Source organism: Maylandia zebra, linkage group LG3 (genome assembly GCF_041146795.1).
Source record: "Maylandia zebra isolate NMK-2024a linkage group LG3, Mzebra_GT3a, whole genome shotgun sequence".
Taxonomy (NCBI): Eukaryota; Metazoa; Chordata; class Actinopteri; order Cichliformes; family Cichlidae; genus Maylandia; species Maylandia zebra.
This window is the reverse complement of record NC_135169.1, coordinates 6,860,001-6,880,622: the sequence shown is the minus strand read 5'-3', so window position 1 is coordinate 6,880,622 and position 20,622 is coordinate 6,860,001. Positions and strand designations below refer to the sequence as shown.

General features: G+C 42.6%; 1 protein-coding gene across 1 annotated transcript in view; it reads left to right on the top strand.

Moving 5' to 3' along the window:
• The window catches only part of LOC143412407 (uncharacterized), a 97,456-nt gene that overhangs the window by 70,075 nt on the left and 6,759 nt on the right, over window positions 1-20,622 (top strand). The window contains exons 5-6 of the mRNA XM_076882093.1: window positions 3,709-4,035; window positions 7,118-7,456. Of these exons, the coding sequence (XP_076738208.1) occupies window positions 3,709-4,035; window positions 7,118-7,456 (666 nt within the window). The remainder of the gene's footprint in view (window positions 1-3,708; window positions 4,036-7,117; window positions 7,457-20,622) is intronic.

The following is a 20,622-nucleotide window of genomic DNA, read 5'->3' as shown; positions in this document are numbered from 1 at the left end:
ACAGGCGCAGCTTGATGATATCATCAACATGCGCTATCGCGATAGAGCGGTATACTCAAAATCTCTATCGTTGGCCAAATTTATATCGTTTCTATCGCCCACCCCTACGCAAAACTCACAACGCAGGAATTAAACTCAAAAAGCTGCTTTATTGCAGAATGGAACGAAAAATATAACACAACTAAACTGGGACATGGATAAACTGACACACAGGGAAACACAGCCATGAGGGAGATTATGAAACAGACAAAGAGAAACACAGGGCTTAAATACACTGAGGGATAACGAGGGAATGAGACACAGACGGAGAGCACAGCTGGGAGTAATCAGACTGGACGAGACAAGGGAAGCAAAACTAGAAACACTGACATGAGACACAGACCTTCAAAGTAAAACAGGAAACACACTGACATGTAAACTTAACAGCAACTGGGGAGACAGAACATAGGAACCTGAAACATGGTACAGAAAGGCACAGTAGACACAACATGGAACACAGGGAAGCCATATTTCAAGAACTAAACCTATGATAACCATAAATGAAACCTAGGGAAATTATAACTATAAAGATCAAAACAGCACAACCCACATGAACATAATGAACTCGCAGGGAAAGAGTAAAACTAAATACAGTGAACATAGAAACACAAGACCTCTTCAAAATAAAACAGGAAACATAAGACGCAAACATGACAACCTGAACTTGACAACATAAGACACAGACATGAAACACATGAAGGGCAAGGGAGACTTAACAGGGGTTGGAAGACACATGGGTAATCTAATAACAAAGAACTATAACAACCTAGGCATGATAAAAAATGAACTTAGAAAAACTAAAGGGCTTAAACATAAACCATAAACATGAACATAAACTAAAACTCAAAACGCTGGGTCAAAAGACCCATGATTGTGACACCGAGTACTACTGCCAGCTACATATTTCAGTATAACTATAAATAGATCAATAGTCATTTATACTATCAAACAGTCGTTTGACTGTTCCATTCCAGTCGTCAGGTTTCATTAGTATCATAAGGTTAATTCAACATCTATTTAGCATTGAGATTTTAATCTTGATGATTCAGATGAAAAACCAATCAACGTCCTCTTACTGTCTGAGTTCATTTTAAAGAGACAGAGGATGGTGAGCACATCCAGGCCTGAATATGAACTTACCTCCATATTCCAAATCCAACATGGCAAAAATGAGCAGAGTCAAAGTCAAAAATCATAAATGTGTTTAGTGGGTCCACAGTGTTGGGCAGTGGTTGCTGTAATTTGTAACTTTGGACTCCCCAGAGTGACTCTTCAGATGATGTCTTCAGAGTTAAAGATGATTTACTTTTGTCAAAGAAATTCAAAGATAAACTCTGTTTTAGCACTCTGTGTCTCGCTAAACACAAACGTCCAGTCCTTTTACCCTCTCTCAGCTGCAGTAACAGGTATCCAGGGGGACTTTGGTCTCTTTCAATCCCAACTTTATTGACAAGAGCTTATTGACAGACTATTTCAGGCTTGCTTTAGTCCTCAGTCTACTCATCAGCAGTGTCAGGCTTTTACTCAAGAAAAGTCATGTATCACACATTACTTAATACTTTTCTTAAAAGTAGTGAAGTACATTACTAAATTACTCTGGGGAAGAAAGTAATTTGTTATACTACTTGTTACATGGGGTTACAGCCCCACACACCAACATAAACACCTATACTAATGAGGACACACACGATCTTTCTTTTAGTGTTTAGGTTAGGGCTGTCAGCATTAACGCAGATTAATCTGTCATCATGACATTAACATTTTTAATGTAATTAATCCATCTGGAGAGCAGAAAACATCCCTGAAATGTCTCTGTCAACACATTTTGGGCAGTTCGTCCAAAGTTTGTCCATTCTGCGCTCCAGAACGGTCAATTTCATTAAAAAATGTAAATGTGATGCACAGCTGACAGCGTAGTCCATTCCACAGTCGCCTGGTGTCAAAGCTGTGGTAGCTGGACTCCATTTTGTCCCTGTAGTCCTTTCTGGCCTTTTTTATGGACTTTCGGAGGTCGTACCTGGCTGCTTTATATGCATCAGCATCCCCGGAGTTAAAGGCAGAGGTCCGCACAAACGTCTTTATTTACCCAGGGTTTCTGATTTGGATATATGCGGACAGTGGTTTTTGTGATGGTATCATCCATGCACTTTCCAGTATATCCAATGACAGAGTCTGTGAGTTCATTGATGTTGCCATCAGCTGCATCCACAAATATCTGCCAGTCAGTTGTGTCAAAGCAGTCCTGCAGGACCTCCTCAGCCTCACTGTCCCGTTTGTAGATGACCCTGGAAGCTGGTTTTTTCTGTTTCAGTCTTTGTCTGTATGCAGGCAGCAGCAGTATGGAACAATGGTCTGCTTTACCAAAAGCTGGGCGGGGGAGGGGTTTGTAACACTCTTTGAATGGAGTGTAACAGTGGTCCAGTGTTTGATCACCTCTTGTGGGGAAGGAGATGTGCTGATAGTATTTGGGGAGAACCTTCTTCATGTTGGCTCTGTTGAAGTCTCCCAGCACAATAAAAGCAGCTTCTGGATTTTTGTTCTCAAGTCCAGTAATGATGTTATACAGTTTGTCCATAGCTTTAGCTTTATCAGCATGTGGGGGAATGTAAACAGCTGAGAGGAGAACTGAGCTGAACTCCCTCGGGAGGGAAAAAGGCCTGACTTTGATGGTCAGTAGCTCGAGGCTCTGAGAGCAGTAAGTTTTTAAGATACACACATCTTTAGCCCACAAGGAGTTAACCATAAAGCACACCCCTCCTCCCCTTTTCTTGCCTGAGTCCTTCGTTCGGTCTCCCCGGTAAACAGTGAATCCATCCGGCGTGATGGCGCAGTCGGGGACGCTGGGCTCCAGCCATGTCTCTGTAAAGGCCAGAACGCAGCAGTTCCTGATGTCTTGTTGGTGTTTAATCTGTGCACGCAGCTCGTCAAGTTTGTTGTCCAGAGACTGGAGATTCGCAAGTAGGATGCTGGGGAGAGGTGGCTTGCTGTTTCTCTGTCGCGTTCGGCACAAAACTCGCGTTTCCCCCTCTTTGTTTTCCCTCGACGACGCACAAGTAAACAAAGGAAACGAAGAGCTTAGACGGGTTAAAAACTGAAAATAATAAAGTAATTTAATGTTTTTACATTTTAGGCCTTTGGCTTGTAAGCTCAGAAGTCACACTTACCATATGATACCCACACAAACAAGAGTCTCAATCAGCTTTCACAACACACAGGAAACAACCTTTAAATGACTTTTTCATATATCAGATAAACTTGACTGATAATTATTACCTGATGAATCATATGTGAACAAAAACAGCTGAAAGAGTGTAACAGACACAGGCTTTTCTGTTTTCTATTAACAGATATTAAATAACACTTTCTTCATTTTCATTCTGTCATTTATAGTGATTTAAGAATTGTATTATTAAAGTCATTTTTTAAAATCATTTCTTGTTTTTCTGTTGTGTATTTGTGAAGGCAGCTTCTGTGTCAGTACTTGAGTCCACAACAAATTCCCCTGAGGCGACAATAAAGTTATCGTATCATTTATCCTCAAATGTTTATTTATATTTTATTTCAATCTTTGTTTCCACTGACTTCTTAACTTTGGGTAACACGAGGCTACTTTGATGTTAAATTTCAGTCAGAGAAAATGAGCTCAGTGCTGCTTTGTTGTCCTCTCAGTCCCAAAGGTGGAGGTGAATTCAGGGGTGGAGTCTGTCCAGCTGCCCTGTAAAGCCACACTTCACCTGCCTGAAGACGTCAGAGTGGAGTGGACGAACAGAAAAAACAGGAAGGTCCACGTGTATGAGGATAACTGTGATCAGCCTGAAGAACAGCACCAGGTTTACAGAGACCGAACGAAGATGAATGAAGACCTGCTGAAAACTGGAGACCTCAGTCTGACCCTGAAATACCCCACAGGCTGGGACGCAGACACCTACACCTGCACCGTCTACAGCAGGAGGGAGAAAATCCTGATGAAGAACAGAGTGCAGCTCTATGTTAGAGGTCAGTGATGTAGAACTGAGAGGGAACATGTATCAGCTACACACTTGATTTACTTTTGACTCTTTGACTCTTGTAAAACTATCAGAACAGAAACCCAACAGGCTTTACAACCCGGTTTGGTTCAACAGTCGGAAACAAGAAAACACACAAAATGTCTTCGTGCTCTCTTATAACTCATGTAAGATACAGAATGAGCTTCAAATGCATGAGTCCAGAGATGAAGTAAGAAATTAGAGTATTTACTGATGTAATCAGAGTATTACTGAAGTAATGGTGAGCTGTATGCACAGGTGATGAATCCAACCAAGCAGACAGATGAGAAGAAAGTAAAACCCAGGAAAAGGAAATGACGACCATTTATGATTTCTTCAGAATCATGTTAAACTGTGATGGTTAAAAAAAATAGATTCTGTGTGTGTTAGGTCTTTTATCACTTACTCCACAACTGTTGTTAAGGTTTAATATTGAGGAGGGGAGTAAACACAACCATGGTCCAGAAGAGCTTGGTCAAACAATTGATTTTAATGAACACACACAGCATGGGGAGATGTAGCACTGCACAACATCAGCTGTAGATCTCCGCCCCAAAACTACACAGGAATTGTTTTACAACATCAGGGTATGTTTACCGACGCCCCCTCATACGTCATCCGATACAATACATGCATGAGTTAAAACCACAAATGTTCTGTTGACAACTTTTAACACAGTTTGAAAAGAACATTGTCTTCGCGGCAGGTGCTTCCTGTCGCCACCGGACGCCCGCTTATCTCAGAACATCAGCAGCATGTCTTAAGGCACACTGTCACTTGTGCAGACACAATTTTGCAGTTGCAAGCTGATGATTAAACTTTCACCTCTAAATGAGTTTACTTACAGTGTATGTGCAGTGTTGGGAAGGTTACTTTTAAAATGTATTCCATTACAGATTACAGAATACATGCCCCAAAATGTATTCTGTAACGTATTCCGTTACATTACTCAATGACAGTAACGTATTCTGAATACTTTGGATTACTTAATATATTATCATGCTTTTTACAACAACGTGAATGTACTATTGCTGTGTGATTTATTACTATTACTGAAGGTCCGCGGCTCCGAACTGTAGTAAAGGGACCTCTGACTAATACGGCGGGTCCCTGTCGGCTCGTAGCCGAAAAATAGCTTTACTTTGTTGCGTGGGTCAACTCTGCTTGCGAGAGACAGAGAGAGGCGTTGAAAGGCTGCTCCAACGGAACTTATTGTTTCGGAGGAAAACACGAACACGGTGTACAGTCGAGTCTTAATAGCTTACTTACAACTGGGCTCATCAGGCTCTCTTCTTGGCTGCAGTGGTTATTATTATATTTACATGCTTCCAGCTCCCGTTTTTGCTCGACGACAACTCGTACCTTTCCACTCCCCTTTTTCTCCCTCCTCGCGCTCACAGACCCATAACGTGTATGGCAGTCCATTCTCCCTGCAACACGGACTACACTGCCCATGATGCTACATTCTTTAGAGCTATGCTTGTAGCATTCTGCCTGTTAGCTTAGCACAACAACAACAACAACAACGAAAAGGCCTCTCTCACCCAGGAAACACACAGTCGCAGAGAGAGAGAGCGTCGCCCTGTAACCATGGCAACCGTAACGCTGCCGCCTGGAACAACAGAACGTAGCTGTCAAACAAAACCCAAACAGTCCTGACCCGCGACAAAATGAAACAGGAAAGTACCGCAGTGTAATCCATTTATTTCAACAAAGTAACTGTATTCTGAATACCACCTTTTTAAACGGTAACTGTAACGGAATACAGTTACTCATATTTTGTATTTTAAATATGTAACGGCGGTACATGTATTCCGTTACTCCCCAACACTGTGTATGTGTGTGTGTGTCTCGACCTTACACGAACTCTGTCTTGTGAGAAGAGAGGCCAATTCTCATGTACCTAATAACCTAACTAAAACTATATATATGTAATAGGTTGAACAAATGTTTTAATCAGGAACCACTACTAAAAGCTTAATCAAAAGATATAAATGAATAAAAGATAATAATGAATAACCTGGTTATTCAAATAGCATCATCCAAACAGCTCCTCAAAATAACTTGCACTTAGACTCTGCTTTAGTTTCCCTTTCTGCAAAGCATGCAGTTTCCTGTCTATTTTGGCACAGAGTCTACTCAGAGTTAGGCCTTTAATAAAGGTTAACATGATACCAGTATGTTTAAACATCTGAATGCAATATCAATACATTTAAAATTATGTGATCTCCACACTATCGTTATGTTTTGTTTTTTAGCCATTCACAGGTCAACTTACTGGAATGTTTCAGATCATTGTCCTGCTGCCTGATGCTCTTAAGCTTCAGGGCATTAACTGATGTCCGGATGTTCTCCTTCAGGATGTTTTGTTAGAGGGCAGAGGTCATGGTTCAGTTACAGCAAGTCATCCTGAATGAAAGCAGTCCCCACCATCACACCACCACCATGTCTGACTGTTGCTGTGATGTTCTCTTTATGAAATGCTGTTAGTTTGATGCAGATGTAACGGGACTCAAACCTGTGTTCTTCTGTGACCTCCTGGATGAGTCATCGATCTTCTCTTGAACTAATCTGTTTCTGAGGTTTCTCCATGTGTGGATAAAGGTCCTCACTGTGACTCACTGGAGTCCCAAAGCCATAGAAATGTCTCTGTAAGCCTTTCCACACTGACAGATGTCACTTCCTTTGTTCTTCAGCTGGTTCTTTAGATCGTGGCGTGATGTGCTGCTGTTTGAGATTCACTCTGTCTATTTAAGCGATTTCTTGATTCAGCCGGTCTGTCAGGGGATGTGGCAGTGAAGTGTGGTTCATCACAGTTAATTCAGAATATTTCACACAGGGCCAGCTAGCTTTGGATAGCTTTTTTCTTTAATAAATGAAAATAAATGAAATCCACTGTTCTCTCAGAATAGCAAAAAAAAAATACATTATAACAATTAAATATGATTAAGTGGAACATCATGTTCATTATAATAAAAAGTTTTTTCAAAACAATTTCCCACCATAAATCTCAAAGAGTCTTCCTATCTCTCTCTCTCTCGCTGTCTCAGTTCCCCAGGTGGAGGTAGATTCAGGGGTGGAGTCAGTCCAGCTGCTTTGCAAAGCCGCAGTTCACCTGCCCAAAGATGTTAAAGTGGAGTGGAAGGATAATTGCTACTCCTACTACAAAAGAAAGGTTCACGTGTATGAGAACGGCTCTGACCAGCCTGAAAAACAGGATCAGGTTTACAGAGACCGAACGAAGATGAATGAAGACCTGCTGAGAACTGGAGACCTCAGTCTGACCCTGAAACAGCCCACAGAGAGGGACAACTCCACCTACACCTGCACCGTCTACAGCAGGTGGAAAAGGATTCTGATGGAGAGAAAGGTGCAGCTGAAAGTCAGAGGTCAGTGCTGTAGATACAGGGCAAAGGTCAGAGGTCATGCAGGAGTTTATTCTCTAAAAGCTTTTAGTTTGAATCTATTTTCAGTTCATTCAAATAAAATAAATTCTTTGATGTTTTGATCTAAAAGCCAAAAATGTGGAGGCGGAGCAACTGTGTGTTTAAATGAACTAAGAAGACCATTAAAATGATCCTAACTTCAAAATAAAAGCCTCTGGCATGATGTGAGTTTGGATCAAATCAATAGTTTTGTTAGTTTAGTCCAAATCAATGTAAATGTATAAATATCAATAGTTTTAAAGCTGCTGAGATCATTCAAACACTTTGATCCAGTCATTTGGATGTTGTCACATGTCAGGCTGGAGCAACCATAAATACGAGGCTTTTATTGTGAAAATGCTGAGTGTGATGATCCAGAGGAGCCCATGGGGTGTTTGTGGCTGGATGCAAAGGTTTGTAGCTCTCCTTGTAAAGAGAAACAGCTTGAAGCTACAGAGGAGCGTCTGCAGAAGAAGACAGGGGAAAGAGGAAGAAGCTGAGGCCGCTGGAGAAAAGACAGGAAAAGGAAATCAGCTTCATTTGTTCATCAAATAATGATTTCAGATTCTTAAAAAGAAACCACAGCTCCCAGAATCTTAGTGAATATAAATGGTTATAAACTAATGGAAGAAGAAGCATTAAAATACAAAGGAGGAGTTCTGGAGGAGGTTTTGTAACTCATTGGGGAGAAACTGAAAGTTTCCAAACTAGGAATCCAAACTATCAGCACCAGGAAAAGATCAGGTTTGTTATATCAGGATAAATCGTCACTAAAAACACTTTATTTGAATCATATAACAGAGTTTGGGAGCGTGGGAAACTTTAACAGAGCAGATAAAACTAAAACAATGTTTTTTACAAGGAAAAGAGATTAAATCTCATCCTTTTATCTCTGTTTGATGAAGGGATGTGAGAAGAATCAGAAAACACCCGGAGTTAAACTATCTGAGTTAGACTTTAGTCAGACAGTGTTGGTTCGGGATGGGAATCGAGAAACGATCCTTGTTCGGTTCTTTCACTCTCACTACGATCAGCTGATTTCAGTTCATGTGTCAGAGGAAAATAGTGGCAGAGTCTCCACTTACTTTTATTTATTTAAATACCTCCAACATACACAAACATTTGACCACCCAGCATGTAATTTATTTGCATGAATGTCTTTGATATGCTGCTTTGAGATGGTGATGAATCTCAGAGTGGAGCCAATGAGAATCGATAAGAAATCAAATCAATAAATTGTTTTCAATTCTCATCCCTCGGTTTGATATTATTGACAAAGAAGAACAGGGAGAGAGCTTTGACTTTAAACTCACACACAGAACAAACACTGATCACACAGTTATGTTCAAATCTGTACAGATGCATCAAAACACAGCATTCATTGTTAAAGCAGGAAAATGATCAATGATGGTATCAGTGTACACAGGAGAGATGGCTGGAGACATGAGAACATTTAGATGAGTCATGTGATCAGACTCGGGTTCATCTTTGGTCAGTTTACAGCACAGGTGTTCAGACAGGAAACTGTCAGAAATATCAAGGAGACTGATTGTAAACCTCTGAAACATGGACATTAATCTGGATCTTATTAATATACTGAACAAGAATTCAGAGACATCAGGACATGTTCCATTTTCTAACACACTGGTCGAGCTTACACTTCAGACCCTGAGAGAGACACTTTACCTGGATGTTGTGGGTAAGACAACCTTCTGATTTAGCTGCTTTCATCTGTGTCAGCAGGTCACTGAGCTCTCAGCTTCACAGGATCTTTGACCTTTACAAGTTTGTGAGTCTGTCAGAGAGAGATCTCTAAACGATCTCTGGAGAGCCAAAACACTCCTTCAAACAGTCCCAGACTTTCTTTGATCCAACTTCAGGATGACTGACTTGTGCTGTCTTCATTCTTCTCACATGTGGTGCTGAGTCCTGTCTCAGCCACTTAGGACGGAGTTTCACTTCACTGATTCTTTCTGAACGGACGATTTCTGTTCTCAGTCAAACTTTGTGAGACATTAATGAGATCCCCTCGTGCCAAATGTAATATCAGCCACGTGAGCACTTCCATCTAGTGGCTGATGAGTAATGGCATGATTGGAAGACTGTTCCTGTATGCTGTGTGGTGGGTGAGGTGCTGAGTGGGGATAAATCACAGTTTGGTTCTTGAGGTGGTCCTGACCTTGAAATGCTCTCATTCATTCCTCGGTGTGAACAGGCAGCTTCTGCAGGTGTGGTGCTAAAGCCTCATCTGGGTGGAGTCACAGGTGTCAGCTGGTGAACAGCTGAGTCTGTAGGTTCTATATCTGCTGCTGCACTCTCTGCTGGTTGTAGCTGCTGCTCTACACAGTGCTGTGTCCTCTCAGCATCCTCCTCAAACATGGTTTTCTGTTCTGGTTACACACTTTACTGCAAACTGTACAAAATTTAAAACCTGAAAGTGTAAATAAAGATGGAGATGTTGTGATTGTTGCTTTGAGGAGAGTTCATGACTTTCATGACTTTGGACATTGAGGGGAAGATGTTATCAGAACGAGCGTTTAATCGGCTCAAAGCTGAGTGTTTAGAGTCGAGCTCCACGTTTCTTCTCATCAGTTCATTTATTTGCAAACAAGTTTCCTGTACTTACGTGTAATTTGCAGCAACAAGTCAGGTTTCTGCAGGAAACAATGAAACAAGTACCCTGTACTTGCTGGGCTGTGGGCCGTATCGTGGAGTCTTAATCTGGTTGAACTTCAGGTATTTTATAGGAAAGATGCAAATTGTCTGTGAATCATTTTCAGTATCGTAGCAGCCGAAGTCATTACTGAGTAAGTTCTGCTTCAGTCATTTTCTGCACACTGGACGTTTCACTGTTTCACTGTTCAGCTGTCTTTACATGTTACCTATAAAATGAACACAGTGATAAACACACTGATACTTTGATCCGTGCGATCAAACTGTGGAGAGCACAGGCATCATGTGAGCTTATAAACATGGAGACGAGCTGTTCATTCAACTTGAAACAGAAGAACATGAAACAATCCATCAGCATCCACAACAACACTCACACTCAGAACAAGTTTCTTTCCTGTTCACTTTGTAAAATGTCTTTTACTTTGTGAGCAAGAGTCCAAAAACTTGCTCAGACTGTCAGCAGATTTTCACAGAGTCGTCCCAACTAGTAGAAAAGCACCAAAGCTTTCAGCTTCTCCAGTGATCTCCACCTGTGCAGACACACATGGAGGTTTCCAGCACTCATTAATACATGTGGCCTCTTACTGTTAGGACCAATAATTCATTTAGGTTTGATGAACGTCGGCCTGAATCCACCTCCCACCACCAGGAGCTGAATAAGCAGTTATAGATGTAAATAAATCTGCTTCTTTATCATCTGAGACCCAAAAAGTGGAACGTACAGAGCTAAAATCATGTGTTTGATTTTTGGCTTTTACAAACAAGCCATTACTACCACACTTCCTGGCCACTTCATTAGGTCCACCTTGTTAGTGATGGGCTGGAGCCCTTTTTCCTTCAGAGCTGCTTCATTCTTTGTAGTACAGTTTTAACAAGGACACATTTTCACCATGGTAACATGATAGTGTCACACAGTTACTGCACACGTGTCATCTCCACATCATGATGCAAATATCCACTTCCACCACAGCCACAGCTGCTCTATTGGATCCAGACTTGGTGGATTTGAATCCAGTGAAGTGATTTTCATGTTTGAAGAACTGCTTTGAGATGATGTCAGATTTGCTTCTCCTGCTAGAAACATCCACACCAACCAGGTATTTTCACACAGAGCTGCTGCTCACTGGACAGCTTCTCTTCTTTGGACCATTGTCAGTGAACCCTGGAGGAGGCTGTGGTCAAATCCCAGCACATCAGAACAAGCGTGCCCTGTTCAGTCATTTCAATGAGCTTTCTTACAAGGATCCATGTGCAAGTGACATGAAGCTGCAACAGTTTTACAAGCTGTGTTACAAAATGAATGTCACAGAGCAAACTTGGATATAACACTATAAGTCTTTCCTCTTTGTTTCCTTAGTGCAGCTGTAATGATCTCTGGTTACTGTGGGCCCATTAAAAAGTGTGGACGTGTCATTTCCACAGAACATTTCACAGACAGTAAGATAGAAGCATAACTTCATAAATATAGTGTTTTAAATGCACATGCTGGAGCTCACAGTGATGCTGCTGTGTGACAGGGTTGTGTTGTTCACACTGTCATACTTGGTTGTCTTGGCGACAGGCTTTCTGGTATCTCTTCATAATAACTTGCACCTGTGGGTCACATGATCAGGGCTGGTCACTCAAAGAAGAAAGAAACATTCAATTCAATCTGTTTACTCAGTTTGATTCTTTTAGTGCTTTAGTTTATTTCACTAACCTGATGCTGCGACTACAGACACAATCATTTTGTCCTCTTTAATGGTTTCGTAGATTCCCAGTAGCTCGACACAAAGGCTGCTTTCAGTGCTCCACATAATATGAACCAGTAAGCAGCTGTGTGGATAGTATATGGTTCAGACTGGGACTGTGGTCAGATAGGACGAAGAGCGCTTTCATTAAAATGACATCATCTGAGTGGAAAATACTCACGTGACTCAGATGTGTAACAGGAAGTGTGGACTGTGATGTCATCAGACAGAAACAGTCATTCAGTAATAAAGTGATTTAATATTCAACAACAGGAAAATAACATCAGACATGTTTGGTTTCATTCAGTGTTGCAGCTTCAGCTCATTAAGGCTAAAGTTCACTTTTTAAACTGTAAACTTAATAAAAGCAAACTGAAAGTATTGTAACATTTAGAACAAACACATGTTTGTATATAAACTGAGCCCAGCAGGAGAAGCTGAACACATCCACAGCTGTGAGGGACACTGGTGCTGTGACTGATTAAACACATCAAACACATCTGTGGACTCAATCTGTCAGTATTATTTGTCATATTTGAAACAGCTTAAAAACAGTGCTGTGTTAGAGCTGTGCTGTCATGTCTGATTGTATTTAAGGTCCAATCATGTACTTGTGTATTTGTAACTAAGCAACCACGTGGGCGGAGCTTCAGCTCTGAACATTTTAGAGCATCAGCTGATAAAAACACTGAGACAGGAAGGATTTGAAGTCTTCTACGCTCTTTATTCTTGCTTGTGCAGAGTTTGTGGCTGCAAAGCGACCGTCAACAACAACTGCTTCCTCTGCTGACAGGAAGTGACATCATCCCACCTGAGGCTTTGATTCAAACAATAAAAGAGCTAAACTGCTGAGTAGAGCAAAGATGGGTTTACTAAAACAGAGGATCAGATGTCAGGTCAGGTAATGTCTTCATTTAATCCAGTAACAAACCAAAGGTTCCAGGTTTGAGCTTCTTGAAGTCCTGTTATTAAGTCTGTTCATCATTTTCATCCATTTGATAACTTCTACCAATAACAACCAATTATTTTCAAGCTGAGAGATTTAGTGTGAAAACCAGAAGCAGGAAATGATGCTGTGCAGTATATTTGTGGAAAACAATGATGAGGCTAAAGTCAAGATCACACACACGTAAAAATAAACACAACATTTGTGTGTAAACACAGCAGGTGGAACATTTATTTGATGCTTTAGCTGCTACTTGTGATACAAATGTTTGCAGTCGTGCTTCATGGTTACTGAACGTAAAACAACACAAACCCTGCTGATTGTTGGTTTGTGTGTTATTTGTGTTGTGTTCAGGTGACTATAGAAAGACTAATGACACAAATATTATGGATGGACACGTTTCCTGGGCTGCGTCAGGTTTTCCATACAAACACTTGATGTTTGGTAGTTCCAGGTCCAACATGGTGCATGGATATATCCAGCGTCCCTCTTCTGCACGTTTGCTGTTCATCAGTCTCAGCCTTCCTCTCTGTCTTTGTCCTGTAGACTCCTCAGCCTGAGCTGTCCCTGTCACCCACTCATTTCCATCCTTTCTATTCTGCTCACTTGTTCAAATCTTCTACTCTGCCACCTCCAGGTCGCCTCCTGTCGTTGTGTCATGTCTCCATCATCACAGCCTCACTAGGCTGTAAAGCTTCATGTTGACTGTAGCTGCTGTCCTCCTGTCACAGATCACAGCTGATACATGTGTGCACCCACTCCATCCTGCTATACTGTCACTTCACCTCTTTGGGACTTTGCTGCTTTGTATGGAGGACTTCATGTCTTTAAACTGATCCACCATCACCACCTCCACTCCTTCATCTTCACTGTCGTGTCTCCAGCTTCTTCACACACACTCTTCTCTTCAGAGCATACCTCCACCTGTCCAGGCTCTCTTCCACCCACCTGCTTCCTGCTCTCACTACAGATCACAATGTCCTCAGCAAACAGAGCTGCTGAGACTCCTGCCTGAGCTCATCTGCCAGCCTGTCCATCAGCACTGCTAACAAGAAGGGCTCAGAGTGGATTTCTGATGTAATCCCAGCCCCAGCAGGAACCCATCTTTCCCTGCTGCTGCAAACCTTCCCACTGTCTCTCTGTCCTCATACATGTACTGCACCAACCATTGTTTGCATGCACACAGAAACAGTGCAGCTCCTCCTGACCTTCTCTGCACATCTGAAGTGCTTGTTCTTGTCATGAAGCTGCTGCTCACACGTCACTCTTCCAGCTTCTCAACACACTCTTTCCATGTCAGCACATTTCCACCTCTATCTGTCATCACACTAACCTGCTGTAATCCTTTCAGCTGGAGCTTCTTTGTAGACACGTCCCTACATTGCAGCCTGATTACAATGCAGACAGTCGGCTACAGTGTGGCTGGATTTCCTTTCTTAGCGTGCTTTGCTGTAAAATACCAGGATGTTAGGCTAAGGCTGAGTCGCTCCATAATATGAGCCGCGGCCCGGAAAGTTCAAAGATGGAATATTGTTTGTTGTTCTGAGATTTGCCATGAAATAACCCAGCACTTAAAATGACTGAGCTGTACTTAAATGTACTGACAGTGTAATTATTTTATTCTTCCTGTACAAACCTACTTGTTACACAAACTTACAGGTAACTACAGGCTGCTTGAGCCTTATTTGCAGCTGGTGTTATAAAGTGTTACTGAAACAGCTGCTGACCAAAGTGATGCACATTTAAAGGAGTCAAAGTCCTGAAATAATCCAACAGATTAAAACAAACATAAGATGAGAAACCATGAGTGAAACAAACAGCATGGTGGTGCTGATCATTGTTGCCTCACAGCAACAAGTTCCTGAGGTCATTTCCACCACCTGAGTGGGGCCTTTCCCCCCACACTCCTCTCTGTGTGCTGTGAGTGTCTCTCTGTGTTAGCTGGGATAAGGAGAAGAGGAAGAGGATGGAGGGTGTTGAAGGTCTCTAATGTTGCGTGGGTCTTTGTTCCACAGTTTAGGAGCAGCTGCAAAGCCCTGATCTCCTCTGTGTTTGAACCTGATCTGGAGACAGTGAGAACCAATAACTGAGGGCAAAATAAGGACACTGAGACTAAAAGCAGTCTACAGGGTTATGTTACAAACACCAAAGCATGAAGCACTGGTGCAGCTGACTCACACAGACTCTCCTCCACACTGTCCTCAGTTATAAAGTGCTTTACAAACACAAACATTATGACTAACAGCTGGATTTTCCTGTTTCAGTGCAGCGAACTAACAACGAGCCAACAAGGCCTCACGTGACATCAGTCAGTGAGAGTTTCACTGCTGCAGCAGCTCTGTTCACTCACACTTATTAATATTAATGCTCATTACAAATGTTACAGCAGCTGATGCACAAATCTTTGTCTGTGTTAATAAAGTTGGATCAGTTCAAACAGTTTGTTGCTCTGCTTGAAAGCAGCAGTTTTTCTAATGCACCACCTTCATGTTTCCTTCATATTTGAATCCCCCTGTAGATGCTGACAGGTAACCATGTCACACAGAGCTCAAGCCTTTGAATCCAGCTGTGACTGTTGATTTTCTATTGAATGGACTTTTTCAAATCCAGCTGTAGGCCTGTGTTTGTGAGCTCATTAACAGCTGTTTGTTTAGAGAGACGTGGTCCTCACAGGACAGCCACTACAAACATATGATTTTATAGAATATGATGCATTACTGCAGATTCAACACAATAGAAAGGATTTGAAATGAGCTCAGCCTTAAACATGTGCAGCAGTAATATTGATCCACAGACACTGATGGGAACATTTTTCTGCACAATAAGTACTTTGACTTTTCATACTTTATGTACAATTTGCCAGTACTGCAGTTTTGTGTGTAGTGAGGTGTTTTCATGGTGTTTTCTTGGTGCTTTTACTAAAGGAAGGCTTCTATCAAATTCTTCCACATGTTGTCAAACTGAGCTGTGTGATGAAGTGAGTGTGACAGAAACACTCAGACTGTGTTTCTCTGCTTCATCAAGTCAAATCTGGTCCTCAGAGACTGAATAAAGTCCTGTCCCACTAACAACAGCTCCAACAGTCTGTTCACTGCTTTCTTCCTGTCAGTCTTCATCTTTCTGCTGCGTCTCCTCTTCACACTGACCACTTTCTATCTAACAGTGAGCTCCCAGTGAAGCAGCAGCATTCAGCCTGTTAGAGTCAACACAAATGTCTCCATCCAAGCTCATGTTGTGCTTTGTTGTCCTCTCAGTCCCCCAGGTGGAGGTGGATTCAGGGGTGGAGTCTGTCCAGCTGCCCTTCAACACCACACTTCACCTGCCTGAAGATGCCAAAGTGGAGTGGAAGGACAATACCATATATGAGAGGAAGGTCCACGTGTATGAGAACGGCTCTGACCAGCCTGAAGAACAGCACCAGGTTTACAGAGACCGAACGAAGATGAATGAAGACCTGCTGAAAACTGGAGACCTCAGTCTGACCCTGAAATACCCCACAGATGGAGACAACAGGACCTACACCTGCACCGTCTACAGCAGCGAGGGAAACATCCTGCTGAAGAGACAAGTGGAGCTGAAAGTCAGAGGTCAGTGCTGTAGATACAGGGCAAAGGTCAGAGGTCATGCAGGAGTTTATTCTCTAAAAGCTTTTAGTTTGAATCTATTTTCAGTTCATTCAAATAAAATAAATTCTTTGATGTTTTGATCTAAAAGCCAAAAATGTCAGGCGGAGCAACTGTGTGTTTAAATGAACTAAGAAGACCATTAAAATGATCCTAACTTCAAAATAAAAGCCTCTGGCATGATGTGAGTTTGGATCAAATCAATAGTTTTGTTAGTTTAGTCCAAATCAGTGTAAATGTATAAATATCAATAGTTTTAAAGCTGCTGGGATCATTCAAACACTTTGATCCAGTCATTTGGATGTTGTCACATGTCAGGGTGGAGCAGCCATAAATACGAGGCTTTTATTGTGAAAATGCTGAGTGTGATGATCCAGAGGAGCCCATGGGGTGTTTGTGGCTGGATGCAAAGGTTTGTAGCTCTCCTTGTAAAGAGAAACAGCTTGAAGCTACAGAGGAGCGTCTGCAGAAGAAGACAGGGGAAAGAGGAAGAAGCTGAGGCCGCTGGAGAAAAGACAGGAAAAGGAAATCAGCTTCATTTGTTGGAGGCCGTTTGTTCATCACACTGAAATATTCCCACTTTAGAGACAGGAAACAAAGTGAAGTGTGGATTGATGTTTGTCTCCATGATTTGGGCCCTGGAGTCATTTCTTCATCTCCCACTTTAAGACATATTAATGTCAGCCTCACACGTCCCACAGTGGACACATTTCTATTTCTAGATGATATTTGGAGGATGGTCATGTGTTTCTCTGCTGTCACAGCTCTTTGTGATATTTGAGCGCAGCTGTAATGTTTGTGTGGTTAAAGCCACCAGACTCCACTGACAAAAACTCTCATTTTAGCCGGAGAACACGGGGCTGCTGTGGGACTTTGTGTTTGCAAAGGTTTCTATTGGAGGCATGTTTGCCTTTATTATATAGGTGCAGAGAGTAGACAGGAAAGTGGGGAGAGAGTGAGGGACACACAGGCACCTGTAGTAAGCCCCGCCTTCAGCCCACCTGCTCAGCCAGGTGAGCTATAGCGCTGCTTTAACATGTTGGTGTGATTGAGAGTGAATGAAAGTGAGTGATGGAGGCAGCAGGAAACTAACAGGCTGTTTGTTCTGAGAGGTCACATGACTGTTGTTCTCAGCAGAGTCTGATGATTTGATGAGACCATGAGAGCGGCTTCAGTTCCTCATCAGAAAGAGTCTGACAGAAGCTCCTCCCTCTGTACCCCAGTAGACTTCTATTAGACTGCTCCAGATTCCTGAGAGTTCACACAGAAAACTTTACAAACAGCCAAAGAAAAACTATTGAAAAGCTTCAAGATCACAAAGAGCTCTTTCACAGCACATATGAGCCATTAAGAAGTGCACATTTGTGTTTCCCACAGTCCATCATCCAATAATATCAAAGGACAAACTGTGAGGTAAAAAGCCTTCAGCTCTTTTTGAAGGAAGCAAAAAGACTTTGGTCCTGAGAGATGGTTCAAAACACAACTCAGACCTACCAAAGTATTATTTGTGCCAAACACATGAAGCCTTCAACTTTGTATGTGTCCAGTCAGTGTGGCAATAGAAGTCACTGTGAGGATTTTCAATGTGCTGTCAAAGAGCATCCAAACAATCAGGTGAGGATGAAGAGAATTAGTGTGGATGGACAGAAAATCCATATCCAGTGTGATTTAGGAGCAGTTCATATATAATGAGTGAAATGAAAGAAGAGCACAGACAGGAAGAACATGAGTGAGCAGACATTTTGGAGCTGCTGATCCACACAGGGCTGGATGGAAGGAGTGGGAGTCCATGATGGCTCAAAGTCTCTGATCTAACTGTTCCTGAGCCTCTCCCCCTGCCTCCTCTTTGGATCTTCTCCTCCTCTTCTTCCTTATCTGCCTCCTCCACCACTGCTCTCTCCTCCCTCATCTCCTCCTCAGCTGAACTGAAGTCAGGGCTGTAACATGAGGAAACGTGCAGAAATGACTGAGTCAGCATGTTGTTGAAGTGAGTTGAGTGATGGTGAGCAGATTAGATGTGCGAGCCTCCCTGTAGAGAAAAGCAGATCTTCTCCAGAGTTTCCCACCTCATGTTTTCCTGTGTCACAGCTGATTGTCACATCCTGGCTGTCACTAAATGAGTGGTCCAAAGGTGGAAGGAGGAGCACAGTTAGATTGTTCACCTCCTAACCTGTGAAATCAATCAGCTGAATGAAAAACACTGTGATCCTATGAGCTGCTATCAGGGCTGCTCCATTCTCAGGATTCTCATCTGGATGACTGAAGCAGATTATTGATGAAGTCAGCAAACAGCTTTCAAAATGGCTCTTTTTCCAGGGGAACTCCCTGAAATGTAAATCTCATTGGAATGAAGAAGAAGTCCAAAGGCGTGGTTAGGCCCAGACTTGTGGCTGTTTTCAATGTAAAGCCCATGTTGCAGGCAGCTGCTGCTCCTTACTGGCCCACAGCCTCCACTGATGGATGTGTCAGCTCACTTGTACTGTAGCCACGGGGAGAGCGATGGTGAAGCTGACAACCAGAGGTGTAGCGCTATTTGTTGAAGTAGCCCAGCTGTGCCATGGAAGCACAAGTTTCCAGAGATGATTGGACTGTGAGCAGAAATGATCCATGTTGGACTGAATTGAAGAACAGATCATAAAGTCCTCTGTGTGCCCAGCCCGTCTGTCTGAGCATCTTCATCAGTGTGCAGCTGATCTACAGCTAATGTGCTGATTGATGAGCAGCCTGTTCATGGTGATGATGAGAAACAGATTGGATTCAAAGCACAAATGAGTGAAAAAGGAGCAGCAGCCATGATAGAGCGAGTCCTCTGCTGACAGAAATAGTGGAGTGAAGGATTTGTGCAGCGTTTCTCTGTGAAAACAGCTGATTCAGATCAATGAGAGGAGGATGAAGGAGAAGCAGCATGTTTCTGATAGAAGCATCACTGCTGTGCTACAAACTGCTGGGACTGTGTGTGTGTGACGGCTCAGCTGGAGGCAGGATTGGTCCAGAGGAGAGCTGCTTTATTCCAGACTAACTCTTCTAGAAAGCTGACATCTGTGTGGAACAGCTGACCTGCACCATGTGGAAAAGAACAGCAACATGATTCAGCGTCAGATCCCGACACATCCACGGATTCATCCCGTTACAGGAACTGTGCCACACGTGGCCTCTGTTTGTTCTGCATTGATGCTGCAGGGATTTCTTCAAGTCACTATAATATAGTGTCAGATGGACACATGAAGCTAACACGGCACATCTTTGTGAGTCTGCAGCATGTTGACACACATGTCAGTGTTGTACAGATCTGAGAGCAGCACAAACAAACTCCATCAAAGTGATTTGTGCTGTTGCAGAGCTGTGTGACTGCATTTGTCTTCATTATGGACACATTTCTACAAATGGGACTAAACATGTGACCCTCTGCACATCCATGGCTCAACAGTGCACCCATTGGCTGGATGCAGCTTGTATTGTGGCTCCTCCCCCTTAGCTTCAGGTCAGTTTAGCTGTGTTTCCTCCAAATCCCAGAATTCCTGAGGAGCAGGAATATGTGGGGCTGGGCTCTAAACACTCAGGGTGAGGACTGAGTGAAGAGCTACAGGACAAAGTTTCAGCGCTGCGCTCACAGCTTTGAGACGTCCAATCAGCAACTGGTCCTGATAACATCTCCCCTCTCATTCCACATACATGAAGACTGCTAGAAGCAGCTATCAGCCACATCAGGCTCACATCATGCTTGCTATTAAACATGCTGCAGTCTGCAGTAAACTCCCTGCCACAAAGCTTTGAGTCTCCTCCAAATGCACCTGTAACAAGGTCACCTGCAGAAATAACTGTGTCCACGGGCAGAGTCACCAACACTCTGCACCAGAGCTAAACCTGCTTTGGAGCTAAAAAGCTGCTGTCAGGGTTTCCTGCAGAGCTTCAAATGTGGAGACTGAAAGCTGTGGACAGTTTCTGTGGCTGGATTATTTCATATGTGTTTGTTTCACTTTCAAAGGAAAGTGTTGGAATAAATCAGGTGTGTGACGCACACTTTACTGCAGATTGTTCTCAATGTAACACAAAAAGCAATCAAAATGTGATTGATCCTGATGTGCTTGTTGCTTCTAGCAGTGTTGATGTATTTGCACAGAGAGGGGGAGATGTTATCAGAGTGTGTAAGTGATCAGA